Source organism: Caretta caretta, chromosome 4 (assembly GCF_965140235.1).
Source record: "Caretta caretta isolate rCarCar2 chromosome 4, rCarCar1.hap1, whole genome shotgun sequence".
Classification (NCBI taxonomy): domain Eukaryota; kingdom Metazoa; phylum Chordata; order Testudines; family Cheloniidae; genus Caretta; species Caretta caretta.
In genome coordinates, this window is record NC_134209.1 from 75,711,020 (window position 1) to 75,733,261 (window position 22,242).

General features: G+C 39.5%; 1 protein-coding gene across 4 annotated transcripts in view; it reads right to left on the bottom strand.

Annotated features, from left to right (window-relative positions):
• Nucleotides 1–22,242, bottom strand: part of FSTL5 (follistatin like 5) — a 576,686-nt gene that overhangs the window by 518,184 nt on the left and 36,260 nt on the right. For 3 of the 4 annotated variants that reach the window (XM_048847574.2, XM_048847577.2, XM_048847576.2), the window contains exon 2: nucleotides 17,516–17,654. In XM_048847574.2, the coding sequence (XP_048703531.2) occupies nucleotides 17,516–17,638 (123 nt within the window). In that variant the 5' untranslated portion in view covers nucleotides 17,639–17,654. Of the gene's footprint in view, nucleotides 1–16,739; nucleotides 16,819–17,515; nucleotides 17,655–22,242 lie in introns of those variants that run through there. The other variant, XM_048847578.2, reaches the window with a different exon arrangement.

Sequence of the window (22,242 nt, forward strand, 5' to 3'; positions counted from 1 at the left end):
AAATAGAAGTAAATAGAAATGAAGAAATCCCCCCTGTAAAATCAGGATGGTAGATATCTTACAGGGTAATTTGATTCAAAAACATAGAGAACCCCTCTAGGCAAAACCTTAAGTTACAAAAAAGATACACAGACAGAGATAGTTATTCTATTCAGCACAATTCTTTTCTCAGCCATTTAAAGAAATCATAATCTAACACATACCTAGCTAGATTACTTACTAAAAGTTCTAAGACTCCATTCCTGGTCTATCCCCAGCAGAAACCAGCATATAGGCAGACACACAGACCCTTTGTTTTTTTCTCTCCTCCCAGCTTTTGAAAGTATCTTGTCTCCTCATTGGTCATTTTGGTCAGGTGCCAGCGAGGTTACCTTTAGCTTCTTAACCCTTTACAGGTGAGAGGAGCTTTCCCCTGGCCAGGAGGGATTTCAAAGGGGTTTACCCTTCCCTTTATATTTATGACAAGGCTAAATCAACCAGGAAGAAACGGGAGTTAAGACTCTTGAGATCTTTTCCTGATGTTAAAAGGAAGGCCATTTTTCTGTGAAAAGTCATTTGTTTTTCCCGCAAAGACAAAACAGGTGAGAAAGATGCTTAAAAGCTTAAAAATAAATCAGCAAAATAAATGCATGAATTAAAAATGGGATCAGATCTAAATTCTGTATTAAATTCCACACAAATTCTTTGCCTGAACCCCAAAGGCAGGCACAAACAAAATAACTTCTACAGTTCACCCTCTTATTATTTATAGTACATATTTCTTCTGATTTATACTACAGCAGTTTGCTAATTGGAATCAGAATAGAAATTTTAAAAATCCATTAATTTAGAACAGTGGAGCTGGGGTGCATGCCAGTTTGTCAACACACCACTATTAATGATTAGATTGACTTAATTGTCCTGCTAAGATTACATATAGTTTTATAAGGCTTTCATATTGATTTTGAATTTTATATTTTATATTACAATTTTATTCAATTAATATGTATGCTCTGGAACTATCATTCTCACTCATATGAGCCAAGTGATAATGTGTGCAGATCACACCTCTCCAACACACTGTAATTCACTTAATGTATGTACTTTGTCCCAGTGCTGCCCAAACTCTCACACCCTAGAGAGGGGATGAAGGAATTACATGAACAATGGAGTCAGAACAAAGAATGTACAAATCCATTTTTTCATTCATTCATCAGAGACTGGGTTATGCGTATCATCATTCTATAGATAATAAAAATGGATAATCAGATACTAGGAGGAATAGACGGAACCAGGCAGTAGGACAGAAAGAACTCATTATGCAGTGCTGGGCTGATGCACAGGTGGGAGTGCATAGGGAACAGGTTTGGGGGACTGGGAGGCTAACCAGAGACAGAGTGGCCAAAGGAGAGGAATCTGGACCTTGCTTATTTACATGGTAACAGCTATTTTAACTATCTCATATTTGTTCTGATCTTAGGGATCAGAATTGTGTGAATAGGAATCCAGGAGCAAAGCACCCTCATTTGTACATTTGTCACATTCCTAAACCAAGGCCCATGTGATTCAACATAAACAATATTTTATTCATCATTAAATTGCAGCATACAGAAAAGGTTTAGTAGTAGTGGTTCTTAACCTTGTCTGTACCAGGAATGCCCAGCCCTCTTCCTCCTAGTTATCAATATGGGGCGGACAGGGTGGTCATGCCTCCGAACACTTAGTTATGAGCCGAGGTAGAGAAGCTATGTTTTACAGGGTAATTACATGAGCTCCCCAGAACATGGACTATACATGGTTAATTTATGGTTGCAATAGTATGGCATGTGACATAAAGAAGCAATGCTGCTAACCAAGCTCTAGGTGGTGCCCCTGATATCTGCATGCATAAAGAGCCCTATGAATATAGATCTCATCCATCCCATGAAGAATGGGATGAGGTCAACCACCTCCAGTGTCAGGATTCACATGGGTGGAGAGGACAGTGGATGGTGCTAAAACTTCTACCTCTCTCATCATTGACACCAGAGAATTTCCCAAGTGAAGGTAGTGCAGCCAGATACTGCCAACAGCCAACAGTAAGACCCACCACAGGGCCTCTGCATCCATAATCCTGGCCTTTTGCAGAATGTAGTGTTTCTGGCCAGAACTCCTGCCTCTTCCACAGGGAATGTTGGTGGAAGAAACAATGTGCAGTAGACTTTTTAAGGGAAACCTCAATTTCCTTCCCAAAAAAACTTCTTTCAAGGGTTTTCTATGGGAGAGAATGTTCTTGATTTCCAACCAATATCAGCTACCATATGATGGTTATAATAGCACTTTTTAAATAGGTTATGTCCTGAAAATACTAATGGACAAAGGAAAGAAATAATATATTAAATTGTCAAATTTTATTCATGTATATCTGGAAGAAAATATTAAATATTGTTACTGTTTACAAGACTACAGGATTACAGTTAAAAAACAAAACAAAACCAAGCTGTCATGTAGCTTAGGGGAAACCTGGAATTTGCAACTCAAACCCTGGACATATTAAAAGGGCAATGGGTACAGAGTATAAGATCCTTCAGAAATAAAAGAATTCTCACATTTTTTACAAGTGAGAACAGCACTGTACTCTGAGTCTCCAGCATTCACTGCTACATTTAACAGCAGTAGAAAGCCTTTTTTCCAGGGCAGAGAGGATTTAAGGGGATGAAATTATATGAATTCTCAGAGCCTTCAGGCAGGCAGGACTTCTAGATAAACACTGTGAACTTTTAAACTTGGGATTGTTTGAAGCTTTATAATCTGGGCTTTGCCTGCTTGACCCCTCTCTGTATCTCTGAGTAGCATTATTTTGCATGTAATCTTTCCTGGATAAAATGTTCCAAATGAGCATGTGAGTGTAACCTTAAAAAACATAACTAGCATACACAGTACATATATCATTGAAAAGAACATCTGTATAAAGCCTCCCATTTGCTGATATACATTATACAACATTCTAACTAATTTACATTTCATAATTTGTAATGAAAATAATATATTATCCCAATTTATTATATTAATTGGAATGCATCTGTTTCTTCCTACAACATTTTATTTTTCTATTTCCCTTCTTTGTTTCACCTGAAAGTGCAGATTTTTCATAAGAAGGCAAAAATGGAAATATTTGGACTTATAGAAATATTTGAGAAAACTTTGAATGTTGTGAATTTTATTTGTTCTCACACTTACTTAACTGTAAGTTAAGAGGGTTTCCAATTGTGTTACACTGGGGTGAAATAAGAATCAGAAACATTATTTTTAAGAAGGGGGTGTTTGTGATGTTCTGTACCCCAGCAGATCACTCTGCACGCCCATGTTCATCCTTATATGATTGTGTGGTATCCTATGCAAAGTTTTTCATGCCGGGTGTCTTCAGAAGTCTCATAATGCACTGAGTATTGTTATTATAGTAATATTATAGGTTGTAATTTCATGTATGTAGTTATGAGGTTGAAAATGTGTTCTCATAGCTTAAAACAAGCCCAGGCAAAACTCCCCAAAAGCAGAGGGGCAGTTCACACCTCATCAGGGCATGTATGGGACAAACCCAGCCCAGCCTCACAGGAACAAAGGACACTGGCCTAGGCAGCAGCAAGGTATCTGTTGGACTCTTGAGTGAGCCACCCCCCTTCATTTTGTCATTTTGGGACTATGATGTCGTAATGCTCACCTAACTCTGAAGGAGTGAGGGACAAACCCAAGAGGGAAGAAAGAACATGATAAAAGGGAGAGACGTTTGCCATGCTCTTCCTCTCTCATCCACGTCCATCTACAGACATCACCACCAAGCGACTGAAGCACTGATCAAAGGGGAAAGCCTGGCTGAAGGGCAACCAGCCAGCCTGTGGTGAGAGGAATCTAAGTTTGTAAGGGCACTGAAAGTGTTAAGATCAGCTTAGAATGCATCTTGCTTTTATTTCATTTGACCAAATCTGACTTGTTGTGCTTTGACTTATAATAACTTAAAATTTATCTTTGTAGTTAATAAATTTGTTTGTTTATTCTACCTGAAGCAGTGCATTTGGTTTGAAGCATGTCAGAGACCAGGGCTGGCCTTACCATGAGGCGAACTGAGGTGGCCACCTCAGGTGCCAGACTGTGGGGGGCACCACTAGGACCCAGAGCGTAGAAAACTGTGTCTGCTGCTGGTGCATATGTATCCTCTCTGCTCTAGATACACAGAGATGGTGGAGTGCTGTGCTGGAGGAAGGAGGGAACAAGAGACATAACAGGCAGGGAGTAGAAAAGGTGGGAATAACAGAAAGCAGCAGGAGCTGCAGGGAGACAGAGGAGGAGGAGCCTCTTATGTACCTCTCTAGCACCCCCAGGAGCCTGGACTGATTAACACCAGCTTCTCAGGGAGCTTCCTGTTTCCTGCTGCTTCCCTGAACCCACTTGAGGAGAACAGGCAATCAACTAAAGTAGTAGGGGCCTGTTAGACCCTTAAGATGCTGATATCTTCCCTCACTCAGGCCCTGCTACCAGCCTGCTTATTTGTCCCCTTCAACTGAGTGTTGAGAGCCACTATAGCTGGCACAGAACACCAGTCATGAGTGAAAGAAAAAAATGCCCCTCTGGGGCAGCATTCAGAAAAAGAAATAAAGCAAAGGAAGCTTTTCTATCTAAGCAGGAAGGAGCTCTCCTGAGTTACATAGACACAAATGTTCACGGTGAGCCTTCCAGCCCCAGTGAGGATGTGAGTGGTGAGGAGATGCCTGATCTTCCAGTTAGTCAGAGTGCAGGTGACCTGGCAGCTACTGCAGCATCCATATCTCCATCTCAAATGGATGTAACCATGCACATTCCTGAAGAAAATGGTAGATCAGAAAAGAGTGTGGTGGAGGCACAAGAAACAGCTGCTGCTGAGTTTAGTTCCTTAAGTCTAGATGATCCAGGACTGTGGACGCACTTGAGCAGTAGCCTGAGGGACTTCCTTGTACTGCCTGGGCCACAGCAAGTGAAAATCTTCATGTTCCCTGAAGACAATGAAAATAGAAGTTTCCAGCCAACACATTACTGCCGTGAAATCCCCAATGGTGACAAAGTGGAGAGGCCATGGTTTATGTACTCAAAACCCCAGAATGCTGCATACTGTTTTTGTTGCAAACTCTTCCACTCTAATGTTTCAGCCAGTTTGGGTTCTACAGGAACAAAAGGACTGGAAAAATCTGGCTAGAAATCTGGCATGCCATGAAAAGGCAGCAAATCACCAGAGAGCATTCCACAGGTTGAAAGAGCTTGAGATGAGGCTAAAGCTAAAGGCCACCATAGATGACCAGCATCAAGAGAAGATTTCATCAGAGTCTCTTTACTGGCAAAATGTTCTGAAAAGGCTCATTGCCATTGTGAGAATGCTTGCTACCCAAAACCTAGCAGAGTGTGGCACTTTGGATCAGCTGTATGTGCCAAACAATGGAAACTTCCTTAAAATTGTGGAGCTGATGGCTGAGTTTGATGCTGTACTTCAGGAGCATCTAAGAAGAGACACCACCCAAGAAATGTACACACCACTACCTTGGAAAAACAATTCAAAATGAGATCATACAGTTACTGGCAACAAAAGTCAAACAGAAGATTGTGACAGATCTGAAGTCAGCAAGATATTACTCTGTTATTCTGGACTGCACTCCTGACATTAGCCATATGGAACAAATGACTTTAATGGTGCATTTTGTAACAACAACAGAACCTAGTGAAAATGTCCCTGCAATGGTGACTGTCTTAGAGCACTTTCTAGAATTTTTTGACATTGATGATACTACAGGACCTGGTACGACAAATGTGGTTCTTAAAAAGCTGGAAGATATGGGAATTGCTTTACTGACATGAGAGGTCAGGGCTACGATAATGGTGCCAACATGAGAGGAAAGAACATAGGAGTGCAAACATGGATCCGAGAGTTAAACCCTTGAGGTTTTTTTTGTCCCTTGCAGTTCTCATTCATTGAATTTAGTGGTCAGTGATGCAGCATCAGCTTCTAGTGAGGCTGCTGAATTTTTCAATGTAATTCAAAGCATCTATGTATTTCTCTCTGCATCAGCTCATCGATGGCAAATTTTGAAGCAACATCAGGGATCATCCTCTCTGACACTGAAACCACTGAGTGCCACATGATGGGAAAGTCGAGCGGAGGCGATAAAGCCTATCAAACATCAAATTGGGAAGGTAGATGGTGCCATAGTTGCCATTATGGAGGATAATGCTATGACAGAAACTGTTCATGGGAGAACAGTGGCAGAGGGAAATGGAATCACCAGAAACATACATAACTTCAAATTTCTGTGTGGCTTAGTGTTGTGGCATGACATACTGTTTGAAATAAATATTGTAAGCAAAGTCATACCTACAGTATTACTGGTCAGATGAGGGATTTCAAAATGTTCTGAAGAGTGCCCAGAAGTTGGCAGAGGAACTTCCCACTGAAGCTATTTTCCCACCCATTCAAGAATACAAGAGTCACCAAAGAAGAAGACATTTTGATTATGAGGCCTGGGATAATCCCATAAGAGATCCCAAACAACAATTCAAAGTTGAATTCTTTAACCAGGTGCTAGATTGTGCAAGAGTCAGTTGAAGAACGTTTCATGCAGCTCAAGGAACACAGCGGTATATTTGGGATGTTGTATGATATTCCAAAACTCCTCACTATATCTGAAGAAGACCTACACCAGCAATGCAGGGCACTAGAGACAGTGTTGACACATGATGACATGCCCTATATTGATGCGAGTGATTTAGGTGATGAACCGAAAACCCTTTCAAGATGCATTTCAGCAGGATGAACTCCAAAGGCTGTTCTGGAATATATGTGCACATATAAGATGACCACCCTCTTTCCAAATGCTTTTGTTGCTCTGTGCATAATTCGAACACTTCCTGTAACAGTTGCCAGTGGAGAACGCAGCTTCTCCAAGCTGAAGTTAATAAAAAGACATCTATGCTCCACAATAACACAGGAGAGGCTGGTCAGCCTTGCAACCATCTCAATAGAGCATGAGCTGGCCCAGACTGTGGACCTTCAGCAGTTCAAATCTTTGCAACCAAGAAGGCATGGAAAGCACCACTTTGATTATTCAAACAGATAAAAATGCCAATGTTTACTATGCAGACAAAAAAAGTTACATTTGCTGTTCAGGTGTTTGAAAGTTAAGTGTTACTTAAAATTTTTGAACAAGGCATTTTAAGTTGTTAGTTCTCCTTTATTGGGGTAGGCAGCAGAGCAGTACTGTGAGAGGAACAAGAAGAAGGCAGAATTGAGACCTTTCAAAGTTTTGGCCCAAGCGACGGGGCATGAGGGCATCATTTGAGCTCCTCACCTCTGGCACCAAAATGTTCTGGGCCGGTCCTGTCAAAGACTCCCCTTAGGATAACAACCTTGGTACATATCAATTTATTTGTTAAATTGACTAATTCATATAAGCTTGCAGTGTCCAGCAGGCATAATTGGACACTGCAAGACCAAGGTTCCTAGGGTTGTGTCTGGGACCAGAGATATTGGCTAATGTCATTCGGTTGCACAATCATAGGAGCAGCTTACATGCTGGAGGCTGTACGTGAACAGCCCAGGAGTGGGGGTTCTCACAGCAGAGCAGGGTAAGGCTGGCTACCAGAGTTGAGGACTGGAGTGACTTAGCAGATCACCGGTCCAGATAACACCAGGAGAATGTCACAGTGGCACAGCAAGCAGGGTGTATGTGCGGCTTGTTACTCCACTTGGAGTTCATACTTTAAGCACTGATATTTGTGATGTTAAGTGAGTCTTACGTGCACTGGCTAAGAACAGTCAGAAGGAGGTCACAGTTTTGTTATTTTTCTGTCTGTTTATTTCAGGTAGGGGAAATAAGCACAAGAAAGCAGAAAAATGATTACCAGTGAAGCAGCTACAAAACTAGAGCTGGCCAGTCTGGAAGTAGCAGAGAAGAAAAAGGACCATGAGTTTCAAGTGTGGCAGGCAGAAATGAGGCTCAAAGAAGAGGAGCTGCACACAGAAGGGCTATGGAGGCAGAGGCAGCCAGAGAGGAGGCTGCACACAGAAGGCTATGGGAGAAAAAGGGAGAGGAAGAGAAGAAAAAAAGAGAGAGCGAGGAGAAAGAGAGAGAAAACACCAGCTCGAGAAGCAGAACCAGAGGCCCCCGACCCCAATGACTCCCATCACTCCAAAAATCCACAAATGGGAACACTTATGTCCTGCATACAGTGAAGAGGATGATATTGCTGAATATCTGAATACCTTTGGAAGACTGTGTGTAATACATGAAATCCCTGATGATAAGAGAGTTCCTACCCTGACTGTGAAATTAACTGGTAAAGCTCGAAATGTATTCAATGGAATGTCTATCAAAGAGGTTTTAGACTACTGTAAATTTAAAAATAATGTTTTGGAAAGTTTTCAGATTACCCCCAGAAACATATGGAATTAAATTTGGGAATTTTAAAAGGGATATTGGGATGAGTAATGGGGAATATGTAAACAAAATGAAAGATTTGTTGGGAAAATGGGTGAGGCGTAAAGAGGTGGCAAGTTTTGAAGGAATGCTTGATCTTGTTGCTCAAAAGCATTTCCTACACATATGTAAGGCTGATGTAAAGCAGTATCTATGGGACAAAGATGTAAAGACTGTGGATGAGATGGCGTTTTTAGCTTATGCCTTCAAACAGACTCAGGCATCTATTGAGGGCAGGCCATAGAAACAGTGGTTTAAAACTGGTGGGAAGGGAGGATCCCATTTTGCCCCTGGGAAGAGAGAAGGGGGTTGGGAGCCTAAACATTCTCTTACCCAAAAACAGACCTCTACTGGTAACTCCTATCCCAAATTTCCTGTAAAAGCAAAAGAGCCCATAAGGTGCTAATTCTACTGCTCACCTGAGGAATAAATGCCCTGTGCTGGGAGGAAGCAGGCAACCAATAGCTCATGTTAACTCTTCTGTCCTCAACACAGAAAACCCCAAAGCAATTGAAACCTATCATATTGGTTTTGTGAGGTTAGCCTCTGCAGAACCAAATATGGAGCATGTTAAGGCTGTCCAAATAGATGGCAGGGCATACTTGGGATACAGGGGCCCAGATCTCTCTGGTTAAGCAGAGTGTGGTCCCAAAGGCCAGTATGCTAACTGGCCAATGGCAGAGATTGTGGGGGTGGGCAAAAGCAGATTTCTCATACCACTAGCTAAAATCCATGTGGTGTGGGAAGGTTTGGAAAGTGTTTCGACTTAGTCAACCTGCTTCTTGGTAATGATTTTTTCTGTGTAGCTCAGGTTAAAGTATTTGCCTGCAGCAGGAGGGAGTTTTATACTGGGACACCCGAGGGAAAGGGTAAGGTCTCAGGAACTGCTGAGAGAATGGAAGAGAGTCTCCTTGATTCTTCTGCAGCAGGGGGAAGCCACATGCTTCCAGGTGGGAGGGTGGTTGAGACCAACTCCTGCACTGCAACTGGAGGCAACACCACATCAGGAATGGATGGGGGTGTAATGCCTGCCAGGGAGAGAACTGTCCAGGTTGTTAGCTGCCAGCAGGTCACAGCTGAACCAGAGATAAACCCAGCTCTAGGAAGCATAGAGAAATGTGTTCCAGAGAAGAGCCCAGAGAAGGGGCAGGGAATCTCAGAAACCACTGAGGTGGGTGAGGATTCCTGTGACTCTGTAACACAGGGAAGCAGTGTGCTTCCAAGAATAGGAGAGGCTGAGACTAGCTCCTTTCCAACAGAAGGCAACATGCCCTCAGGCACAGGGGCAGGAGAGGTGTTGTCAGTGATTAAGGAAACTGTCCCACTTGTTAGCTGGCAGAGTTTTACAGATGAACAAGGGATAGAAGCCTTCTTATGGAACACAGAGAAATGTGTCTTAGGAGGGGGCCAAGAGGAGGAAACTGGGGAAGGAACAGTGGGGGTACAGGAATGTCTCCTCAAAAGTCACTTGGGGCAGAATGCCCAGGACACTCGGAGGATGGCTGGGTCAGCATCTGTGCACCCAGGCACTCAGCCTGTGACCCAGGTTTTGAGAAGCAACTGTGTAACTGACCTCCTAGAAGGAGCAGTCACACAGCTGACTTCTCAGGGACAGAGAAACGGGTGATGGAGGGTACCCCAAGCCAGGTCCCAGTTTTTCAGGATGCTGTTTCTGGTAAGTTTTTAGAAAGTAACTCTGTCGCTTTACATCAAGATGCAGCTCTAACACTTGTGACAGCAGAAGAGTTGAGATCAGGAAATTGCCAGGTGGTAGTTTGTAAGAACACAAATGACCCAGCTGACAAAAGGGGGTGTTTTCCCACAGGCTAGTGAGAGACAGTTATGGGAAAACTGCTGGGAAGAGGTGCATGTGATCAAAGGGTAAACACACCTAGCCCACAGATCACAGATCACAGCCCTCTAGGGGACAGGGAAGGACTCACTGCTGGGAGGGAGAAACACCAGGTAACCTCAAAAAGGGAACTGGATTTCCTACATATGTACAGTCTTGGGGTTGGGAGACCGTTCCCCAAAGGGTCAGTCAATGTGCAGGATCCCCCTGAACACCTATCTTGCCAGATCCTGAGGCACCAAAATTCCAGAAACATTATTAAATTAAGAGCCCACACAGAGGGGAATACTGGGGGGAAAGAAAAACCAGTGACTGATTACATGGGAGAGAGTTGAAGGACACCCTGGGTAATGAACAAACTAACCTAAAACTACACTATCTGAACAGAGGGTGTTGTATCATAAAGATACAATTTCTAATGATTTCAGATGTGAGACTTCATATTAATAAATGATCTACAACAGCTCATTAGCAATGCAAGACAACTTCCAAATGGAAAGGCCCTTACACATTTATTCAGTGTCTTTGCTTATGGAGAACCTGGAGAAACTTGCAAAACAGTAAACCCAAATAACATTCAGACATAGCTTAACATCCCTCTGAATAACCACAGCAAAATATTCTGTGGAGTTTGATCTAAAATGACAACCTGGAGTAAATTTTTTAGAAATGCTCGCTCATCACTGACTTTACTAAATGCTTCTGTTGATGCCAACGGATGTTTTACCATTGACTTGGAGTGGCAGCAGTTAGGCCAGTGCTGAGTTCTTTTAAAAATTCTACCCATAATCTCCTCCAGATTCTAGAACTTCTTATTCATCTTTCTGAAGTATTACACCAATGAAATCCCCCTTATACCTAAACCCACTCTTCGACCTGATTTTCTGTTTTTGTGACCACAGTGAAAGATAGGACAAGGATTTTGTTCATTTTCTTTTTCTTTTCTTGCATGGCATAATTTTGACAATGTTCTTTTGAATAAAACCAGTGATGATAAACCACTTAAGCAAGACCAAACAACTAATAGTACTGCACAATTAAAATATAAATACAGATCACTGTTCTAAAATTAATGGAAAATCTTATTAAAGGAAATGTACTCTTTAAAGAAGCCCCATTTTGGACAACAGAGATATGATACTGAGCAGTAATTAAAATTCTGTGATCAAATATAATAGGCTATTGTTGAGCCAAAGTGACATAATCACAAGAACATTTTCTTGATAACTGGAAATTTCCCAGTTGTCCAATGGTCCATTAGTTTAAGTTTAATTCATACAGTCAAACATTTGAATTTAACTGACATGATATTATGGTAATGTCTGAACTATTGTCAATTTACATGCACAGAGTTGACAAGTTACAGATAATTGAATTTTATTCCCTTAGAAAATTTTCAGAAGGCAGGATGAGACATACTGCTTAGATGCCAGCTGGTCATTTTGTATAATGGGTACTAAAAATACCATAAATGAAACTTTTAATAGTTTCAATTAATAACTGATAAAATTAGACTTCTTCTCATAAAATCATTTTCTTGTATGGACCCTTCACATTTTGTGATCTTTTTACTGAAATACTATAAAGTGAATTGATTAGCTCAAATGGGGAAGAAATTTCTGGTAATTCCTAATGATAAAATGAAATCTATCAAAATAACATTAAACATTTTTTCTATTAACATATAACTATATGTAATGGTATTGTCATGAGAAATTGCAAATGGGGAAATGGTAGTTCCAATGGCATTGGATCCAAATATTCATTAACTACCAGTGTGATCACCCACACCCCTAGACTGCACTGGGGTTGGCCAGGACCATTGCAGCCCAGGCCCAGAACTGAGGTATCTAAGTACTCAGACTTATATTGCCACATCTTTCTGTGTAAAGTTAGCCAAAAATGAAAGATTAGATATTGAAAGCTTGTTTGCAAGATTGTCAATGTCAAGTGATGCAAAAGACAGCACCGCTGTCTCCTTGAGAAAGTCTTGTACATATAGTCTCAGGGAAGGGTTAACAGTCTTTGTCAATGATGAGACTAGTTGTTCCCTGCTGGCCTGCATCAATCATAAAGAACTAAGTTCTCTACAGTCTCAGCATAATTTTTTTGTATAATCTGTATGGTCCAATCAGTCTGAAGCATCTGTTGTCAAACATCTTTCATCATATTTCATCTATTGCTGGTATGTGTAAACCCAGATGATCTGTGAAAATGAAGCCAGAGAACAGAAACTACCCTTTTGATGGCTGAAAATAAAAAAAATAAAATAAACAGATAAAAGAGATAAAGAAAAAAATCTTTTAAGAGGATACAGACTCTTGTGGCCTTCTGAAAGAGCTCTGATTCCCTTGACCAGTAAGGGCAGACCATCAACACAAGTCCCTCACCCCAACAAAGTAAATCTGTCCCAACCTCAAAACTGAGGAAGGCAATGACCAGACCATGACAAATTCAAAAGTGCCTACTACCTAACCTACAATCCCAATCCAGAAACTAAATTAAGAGTGTGGCAAATTATGTGAAATGAGACAGTTATTACCTGTTATAGTTCAATGGTCATTTTGTTAGCTAAGAAATCTTGAGCTGATTCAAAAGATGTCATGAGATGGCTGTTAAAGGCACAAAGCATTAGCAGCCACAGAGGTTTCAATGCCACTGTGGTGAGGAAACCCATAAACTCATGCAGGGACTTCCTGTCTAGCAAGTGACTGGTACAGCAGAACCAGTCCTAATTTAACTCCACCTCATGACTCCCACGCAAGATAGATACATTGTATTCTATCCAGTTATGGTGTAGGGCACCTCTTGAATTGCAGATTGGATACAAAAAGCACAGCCATATCACCTCCTCATTAATTCCTCCTTAATTCAAGCTGAGCTGAACTCCTGGCCAGAATCAACTGCATCGAAAGCAGTCCAGCAGTATCACCCAACAAGCTTTCAGTAATGCAATGCAAACCATTTGCATGAAATTATGGACATCTGAAACTTTATTAACCATTGAACATGCACTTAGCATCACGAACCTAAAACCGGCATCTTTGTTTAGCAACATCACACTGAGAGTTAATGACAAGCAATACCAGTTGGATTAATATTAAACCTCTCCATTCTGGTTTACACTGTAGACATGATTTCTTTCTGCCTTGTCTTCCTCTGTCTGCTACAACAGAAATCAAAGAACCCAAGAACTCACCATTGATCTCTCCCCGCAGGCCTCTCTAACCCTGGTTAGGGTAGCATTGCGAGAGAGAAAGAGAAACAGTTTGGAACCAAGTGGTGTATTTGTTTTCTTGTAAGATAGAGAGGTTCTCTGGGGCAGGAGGAAAAGGCAAATGGAAGAAGGGCTGTGGGAAGTCATACGATGTTTCTAGGAAAGCTGACAGTGACCCACTTCCAAATTATAATGTCTTCACGGTGAGAAAAACACTGGTGATTTAGGTCCTGTTCCACTGTTTTCACAGTACAATAGGATTTACATGGGGAAGCTAGAGGTTGGTAAGTATAAGATGTGTATATTTGTTTTCCTGGGTGATGTGGTTTCAGTTGGCTAATTTGCATCGTATTTCTAGAGAATTCATACACTGAGCATTAGTTAGTGATATCTGAAGAACTTGTTGATTTAATTTATAATAGACTTTACTAAGACTATTAAATCAGTGGATTAGGGAATCTTCTCTCTTTTTTATTATCTTTAGTAAGGATGTTGCTGCCTTCAGTGGCAACTATAGCTTTCCCTGGTAACATTCTTGGCAGCTATTTTGTGTTTGTGTGTGTAACATTGTGACATTTTAATAGTCAATGATCTCCCTTCAGAACTAAATTCCATCCATGGAAACCCACTAATTTCAGGATTTGGTCATGAATACTGTAAATTATATATATACCATATAATATGGTCTAAATTAACCTCAAAGTTGCCTGAGTTTTCCTATACCTACTTGCAACTCTGTGAAAAAAAAAATCTGCACAAAAGTGGTATATAACCCATTTTTAAATATAAATGCACAAAACCTTTGTGAATATCTAAACTTGCTAACTACAGAAACAGTGTAAACAGTAACTACCTCCTCAAGCTGATAAGTTAATCATTTCAAGTTAACTAAGAAGAAATGGGATACTTGTGTTTTCACCTGACAGTTGAAACTACTCTGACTGTACTGTAATCATTGGTTAAGCTTCCCAGCACTGCAGCAACAGTGAATCATCATTTGTTTTCACTTTATGTAGCCATAAACCATTCAGAAATGTTACTTACTCAATAGCAAGCAACACCTTGCTGTACTTGTGATCATCTTTTACCCGCAATAAGCAATCTTGCATAATTGAATTTATTTATTTAAACATTTGAAATATAAAATGCTTGTTGGAAGCAGAAAAGGCTCAGATTCTCAGAGTACATACCCGATATAAAATATTATTTGTTAAATACTTTGAATGTATGTCTGTGCCAGAATTGATTCCAAAAAAGCTGACTTTAGGACATGTTTTTTTATCTTTTTGTTTTACACTAATATTGAAAGCTAGATCATTTTATCATCTAGAAACATTTTCCAGAAAATAATCAACACAGAGATTTTGTTGGTTAGAGGTCAGAACTCATTTTAGTTCTCAGTTTTATCTACTTCACTTTTATCACTCACCTTTTTTCTCTTTTTAAAACTTTAATTTTATCTTTTTCAAAGAAATAAAAATACAAGGTATGCTAACAGAATGTGCCATCACTTCTGCAGTAAAACATAACATTCCAGTCCCCCTACTTCTTAACAGTTATTTTCAAGGACAGTGGACATGATTCTGAACTAGTGTAACTCAGGAATTACTCCATTAGAGTAAATCAGAAGTTAAAAATTCTCATCATTAAAGTTGGTCAGGAAATTTTTTGACAAGTAGGTTTTTTTCCCCTGGAAAATGCCAAATGTCAAAATCAAAACGTTTAATGGGAATGTATCAATTTTAATGAGACTTTGGTTAGAAAATTTCCCCAAGTCTGGGATAGAATTGTGGTCAATACCAGAGAGAGAAAGAAATAGAATGACACCCCAGAATAGCCAACAGCCTGGTGGCTAGGGCATTCACTTGAAATGTGGAAGATTCAGAATGGAGTCTCTGATCTAAATCAGGAAGATTCTTCCATATCACAGTGGGTAACCTAAAAGGTTATTCTGGGTGTTTATCGAAAAACTTTGAAAAGTCTTGGTTTCATACCAGTGTGGAATGGGAAAATTTTTGAGATCTTGTAAATTTTCATGGGACAGGAAAACCATTTCCTGACCAGCTCTATCCAGCATTGATTGCACTCTGTAAGCAGGAGCCATTACCAACCTGCAGTATAAAAAACTCCACACACTTTAAGGTCCAACCTCACCTAATTCTGGGGGTTTAGCTTTACAGCAATAAAGTAACAAACACCAGCTCACACTTTCTACCAGGTTTGACTGTTCAGAGGATTTTTCCCCCTTAGGAATGTTCAGTCCACAGTCTACATCTTTCTTTTCCCCGAGAGAGAATCCCACTTCCTTTATAGACAGATGGTGATGACAAGTCATGTCAGTGAGTCAACAGGACTCATTTAAACCTTTCCCAAAAGTACCAACATTCACTAGACGGAGGGTGTTTCAGGAAAACACTGCCAGTCTGGTACATTCTCACAACTAATTGCAAACAAAAAATTATTAGTATAATATCAGAGGCCTTTTTAATAGAATTGACTAAATAAAATAAAGCAATGATGGTTTAGAGATGAGAGACAAAAAATAATCTTCTATTTTTTATCTATGTTAATCTCCACAAACTATGTTTGTAATCTGTATCATATTCTGTTCCAAACATAAAACAGCTATCTAAGAATTACTCCACCAACAACACTACGAACAGACTAATGTTAACCTAACTAGAGGTAACTAGAGACCACGTAAATCTAAAAAATATATTCTTAGTTGTTTTTTTATCTCCTGCTTCTGTCTCTATCTCTGCTTTCATCTCCATTCTTCCTCTTTTTTTCTTTTCCACCTAAACTGTCTGTATTTCCAGTATTGTTTTCATGGTCACCCTTCCTGTCTGTCTGTTTTAATTTCCTCCTAGTTTCAGTCTATTATTTTCTCATTTTTCTTTCTTCTCCTTGCTACTATAGAGTATGCTTCTCTGAAACTGTAGAGTATGCTTCTCTGAAATTGCATAAATGGAACTGAATTAACAGGTAAAGTCTAAGACCCTGATCCTGCCAAGTAGTCCACTTACCAGTTTAAAATGAAGCACATATATGAGTGTTTGCAGGACTGGGCCTCACGTACTCAAGACATTCTTAGCACGTGCTGATATTGGAACAATAATCCACAGAGGATTCATACTATAGCATTTCTTTGTAATTTTACTAAAATACAGTGTTTACATATTTTATGTTCCATCTGTAAGAAATATACTGTACTTACACAAAAATGTACATTCATGGGCAAATCCTTCAATATTTACTTAGGCAAAATTTCCACTGGTTTCAATGGTGAGTTTCACCTGAATATAGACCGAGTGAGAACTTCAGGATTTGGGCTCATCTTTACAAACTTACAAATAGCAGGAAATAGTTTTGATATTTTGTAAAGTACATGAAGAAATTTAACTAAAACACCTTGAAATGTTAACACCAACCCACTTAGGTGGTTTCAAAATACTTAGATATTTAATACAGATAATGGCCCTGATTCTCCAACTGAAGTGCACCTTGCACAAGCCCAGAAGTAGGGGGCAAAGGTGGTTTTAAGTCACAGTTGTGGCCCCATGCTTGTCCAGGTGCTGCTTCTGTCTTTGGCATAAGTTAAAGCAATTTAAAGGCTATTTTAGTCTATGCCAACTGCAGGCAACCCCCAGGGCCCATTATAGCAGTCAAGTATACCTTTCTATGGCCACTCACCTACATTGGCAGCCCAGTGAGGAGCAGTTTAGGAGATGCTATGATGATTCTATACCACTAGAGAATCACTGTATGCAAGGGGAGTTATCTGGTGGCTATGGAAACTGGATTTAAGGCTGTTTTGATCCCTGGAAAGTTGCAAAGCATCTCCATTATACTGATTAATTAGAGCAATATTCTGAAGATTTTATTATTGGAAAGAGTTTCTTCCTAAATGGTTACTCTGATAAAATAAAAGTTTACTGAGTAAATTATTCCTTATTTGTGGAAAAGCAAAGAATGCTAGAAAATAATCAGTACCTTGTGGCGTAATCTTATTAGAGGCTGATAGGGCTTAAAGTCATATCCTTCCTTGGCTGGCCACCCTTCTGCTCCCAACAAAATGCATCCAAGAAATAAAACAGCTGACCACCACATAAACATCCTTACTGGTTTCCTCCTGTCAAAATAAAAAAATAGTAAAAGATTAATGACAGACCATTAAAATAATTTTGCCACAAATAATCTAATAAAAACTAAAAATATTTAAATTCCATTTGTAGACTAGAATAGATGCTATTAAAATTATCTAGCATAAGCTGTCTGATAGCCCAAAAATAATGATGGGCTGGTGTTTAGGAATCAAAAAATGACTAGGTTGTATTGGACTAAATATTTCTAATCAGCATTCAGCACCTATACCATAGTTTGACTGTGGAGGAAAAAAATATGTAAAGGACAGTACATAAAAGAAAAGCATTGAAGAAAACAAAAATATTTTTTAAACTGAAGAGCAGAAAAGAAGGAGAACACCAATGACATGACCCAGTGTTTTTTGTTTATAATCATATTCTCCAGCATTTCACTGTCTATGTATGATGCCATCTCCCATATATATTCACTATGCTAGTTATCGTACAGGATTTGCAAACATAAACTATATGCAATGCATTGTACATGTGAACACATACCCTATTATGTCCCAATATGCGGGAGAACTTCTTAAATCAAGGTACTGGGGGCACACATTTTATGAGCTTCATTAATGATGTCTGCACTCTATGTGTATTTATATTCCAGTGACTAAAATCCCGAAGTCCTGGTCCAATATGTGATGGAATGCGTAAAAAATGCGTTGGATTCTTTGGGAGAAAACTCTTCTTTGATTGTTTCAAAACCCCCAGCTGAGCTGTGGCTGAGCTCAGTTAGCATAGCTTAGGAAGGTTGTGAGGGAACAAAGATTCTAAAACCTGTCAGGGACTACTCTGATTATTGGCATAAAGTAGACCAGCCCCAGGAGCTGTTATAAAACTGTGATTATCAGCAATGACAGCCAAGAGTAGATAAACTCATAGAATCATAGGACTGGAAGGGATCTCGAGAGGTCATCTAATCCGGGCCCTGGACTGAACGTAGCACAGTCCCACCATACACCTTCCATTACCCAACACAACATGTCCCTTAGCGCTGTACGCGTTGTGTTACAAGACTATTATTCCATCAGCAGTAGGACACAAGAAGAATTCTCTAGTCTGGTATTCACTAATGGCTAATTCTGCTGACTTTGTAGCCCAGCAGAGGTGGCATAATGAAGAAGCCATAATGAAACCCAGAAGTAGGGCCTCAATCAGGAACCTGGATAGTCTATCCTCAAGACATCACTCACAGGAGGATTAGGGATTAGGAAGGTTTTATATGTTTGTTTAATGATTTGTTTAGTGAATTTCCTAACAACTTTTCCTTTTATATGTGTGTATCCCCTAAAGTATGAGACAGGGAAAATATAACTTTAAATATATAAAATAAATATCCTGTGAATTGGTACTTCTCTAGCCATCACCCAGAATTAAAGGAGGTATTGTTTGTACCTTTGTTTTGTTTTACTATATTCTAGGTGCTGTGTCTATAAGCATACATTGGGAAACTTGATCTTCGTTATGCTGGTTTATATCCTGTTAACATCAGTAAACTCAGAATTTAACATATTCCCCTCACCCCCCGCTATTCAGCCCAGACCCACCCACGGAAATCCATGAGCCTAAGGTGAGATATATGTCAGAAAAACAACGAAATAACTTGACTTTTCAACAGTTGATGTTTTCGACAGTTGTTTTGTTCGCATATGCAGTGCTGTTACTTTGTGTACGTTTGTGGAGTGAGAAAGAGTTTTTTGGAACACACTCAAGGTGTGTGGATGAAGGATGATCCTGTGATTATGACAGGGGCTCAAGAGACTCTGATTCAGTTTGGGGTTCTGCTGCAGAATTGCTGTATGAACGTGGGCAAGGCACTTCATCTCTTTGTGCCTCAGTTCCCCATTGGTAAAATTAAGATAATACTTCCTTTCTTATTTCCTTTGTGTGTCTTGTCTAGAGGACCCTTAGCAAATTTGGATGGAATATAGCGAATAGTTTTGGCAATAAGAACTGAAAACAAACAAACAAAACAAAAACAAACCATTTCAATTTGAAACAAACAGCAAAATAGTGATCCAAGATGACATTTCATTTAGAAAATGATATTTCAAGTCAACATTCCAAATGTTTTCTGTGACTCAAACACATTTTTTTTTCTGTCTTTCAATTTTGTGAGGGGAAAAAAAGCAGTTTCATTAAAAAAAAAAAACCTCCTCCTCTCCTTTCCCTCCCCCAACCCCACCAGATTTCCTGTTTGGCCACTGAGCTGAAATATCAATTATTTGCTCAGCTCTGGTCTTCTCTCCTCCTACTGTAAAATCTTTGGGGCAAGGACTCTTTCTTACTATATGTTTATACAGAATCTAGCACAATGGGACCAGGATCTTGGCCTGACATTGTAGTACAATAATAAATAATAATGACTACTTCCATTCACCTAAGTTTGGTGGGGATGATGAAGGAGAAAAGATAAAGGTAGAGTGAGGGGAAGGGCAAGTAAATCCAACAGTTTATGGATTCACCAACCATTGCATACACCCCTCAGAGAATGGAGGAGCAGGAATAGTAGGAGTCATTGTGGGTTCAAAAGTTTAACAGTCCATAACCTTTGTTGGGGAGACAGATTTAAGCAATTTCAGCCTTTGAGGAACTCTCCTTTGCCAAGCCTAATTACCTGGGCTTGGTACAGGCGCAAGGTAAACCTCTATTACCAGTGACCTATAAAAGATATATCATGCACTATGCACATTTATGATACTATAGAAATTATTATAAAGCATACAGCATGATCTGCTGAAAAGGTTGGAAAGCCCACTGGTAAAACCATAGAGTTCAAAAGTATTCCACATAACTCAGAAAACTGCAGCTTCCATTCTGGGCTATTTCTGCAATTGAAACAGAGTATCTTGCTTTGTGTTTAGAAAGCACTCAACATTTTGAGAACTGCTGCCATCTAAATACTGAATGCTAATTACCTCAAAAGGGTTGATCCAAGATCAAAGTTTCTAAAGATTTAAAATAGCCTCTCAATCCTGAGCCTCTTTAGAATCAAATCCAAAAAGGCAATTGAAATTTAGTAAGGTGGATTTCATGAGTCACAACGTGATCTTCCAGGATTCATACTTAATACAATTGTATTAAAGCTAGTGGTATTTAGTTAACGTATTTCACCTTTAGAAATAATTTTAAAAGGTCGAGATTTCTTTTTAACTTTATATTCAGCCATTTTGAATTGTAAATAACATTTTATATTGTGAACACCACAGAGGACACTTTGAAAGACAGTTAAGAACACAGGGATAATTTATTTCACAATATTTTGAAGTAGCATCTCTAACTTCAGGTGCTGAAACACCTCAATAGCTATTCTTATTTGCATAGATGGTCAATTTGCATAAATGGTCAATTTGTTGACAGCTCAGTGGGAATGCTGAAAATTATGTGATAAACCCAATGTAACTTTTTATGATACACTGAAACTTGAAAGAGATAAAGTTTAAATCCAGATCTTCTCTGTTCAAAGCCCAGTTATTGGACATTGCTTTGGATTATGCAGGAATCAAAAAGGGACAAAATCCTCTTGTTTAGATCCAGAGCATCCTTTGTTGCTGCTGCAATCTCCTATTCTGGGTGCAGGGGACGTTGGCTGATGGAACACATCAGTTACTCAATTTCAGGCTGTTCATACCCATGTACAGGCAGGCCAAGTTTGCTCTTTACACATACAAATCAGACTATTAAATTTAAAAATAATTATAAATACATGGGATGGTGATATCAATATGCTAAATTTCATACATCATGCACCTTTGACAGCCTTACCTGCACTCTACCCATTACTCCATTACCCTGGACTCTTTCTAACATTCCAAATCTCTGAGCAGCTCCAAAGTCTTTATTTTTTTTAAATCAACATAGCACATAAATGTTTGCTTCAGGCCCTCAACCCAATATGGAATTTCCCTACCAAAATTGCACTGTTCTGGAGGTGCTGGACATACATTATTCAGTCCCAGGCAAGTGACAGGTTTACGGTCTGATTTATTAGGATTAAAATAGGAAATGTATGTTAGTGAAAAGGGGAGAATCCAAGCTAATGCACTGGCTTCTAGCTCTGGCAGGTCCTTAGATATCAGACTTTAAAATTATGACACACAAAAGAGGCTGCCAGGAACTACTGAAAAGTCATAGAAAGTTCATGTCACAGTTGCTTCTGAGGAAAGGTGAAGTCTTTTCTTAAAACAAATTGTTAACATTCTCTGCTAGTTCAGATCTCCTCACTTTCTGCTGACACCTAGAGAAGCAGAAATACAGCTGGGAAGGTAATTTATATAAGCTTTCCAGAAAATTCTATTTAGGTACTTACATATGTTCAACCTGTATTATCTGAGCACCTCACATACACAAGACCAACCTTATCCCTTAACATTATATTCTATAAAGAGCAAGAGAAAATCAATACATCTGTTATTGAAATTGGTGCATTTTTCCTTTTAGGGTTCTTGTATCTTCCATTGGTACTGGGAGCCCATATCATATACTATATTTTATAAATAAAAGTCTTCTGGCTATTCAGCTTCTATAGAGGAGTCCGTAGAGTTTGTAAGTGTCTATGGACGCTCCATACATTCT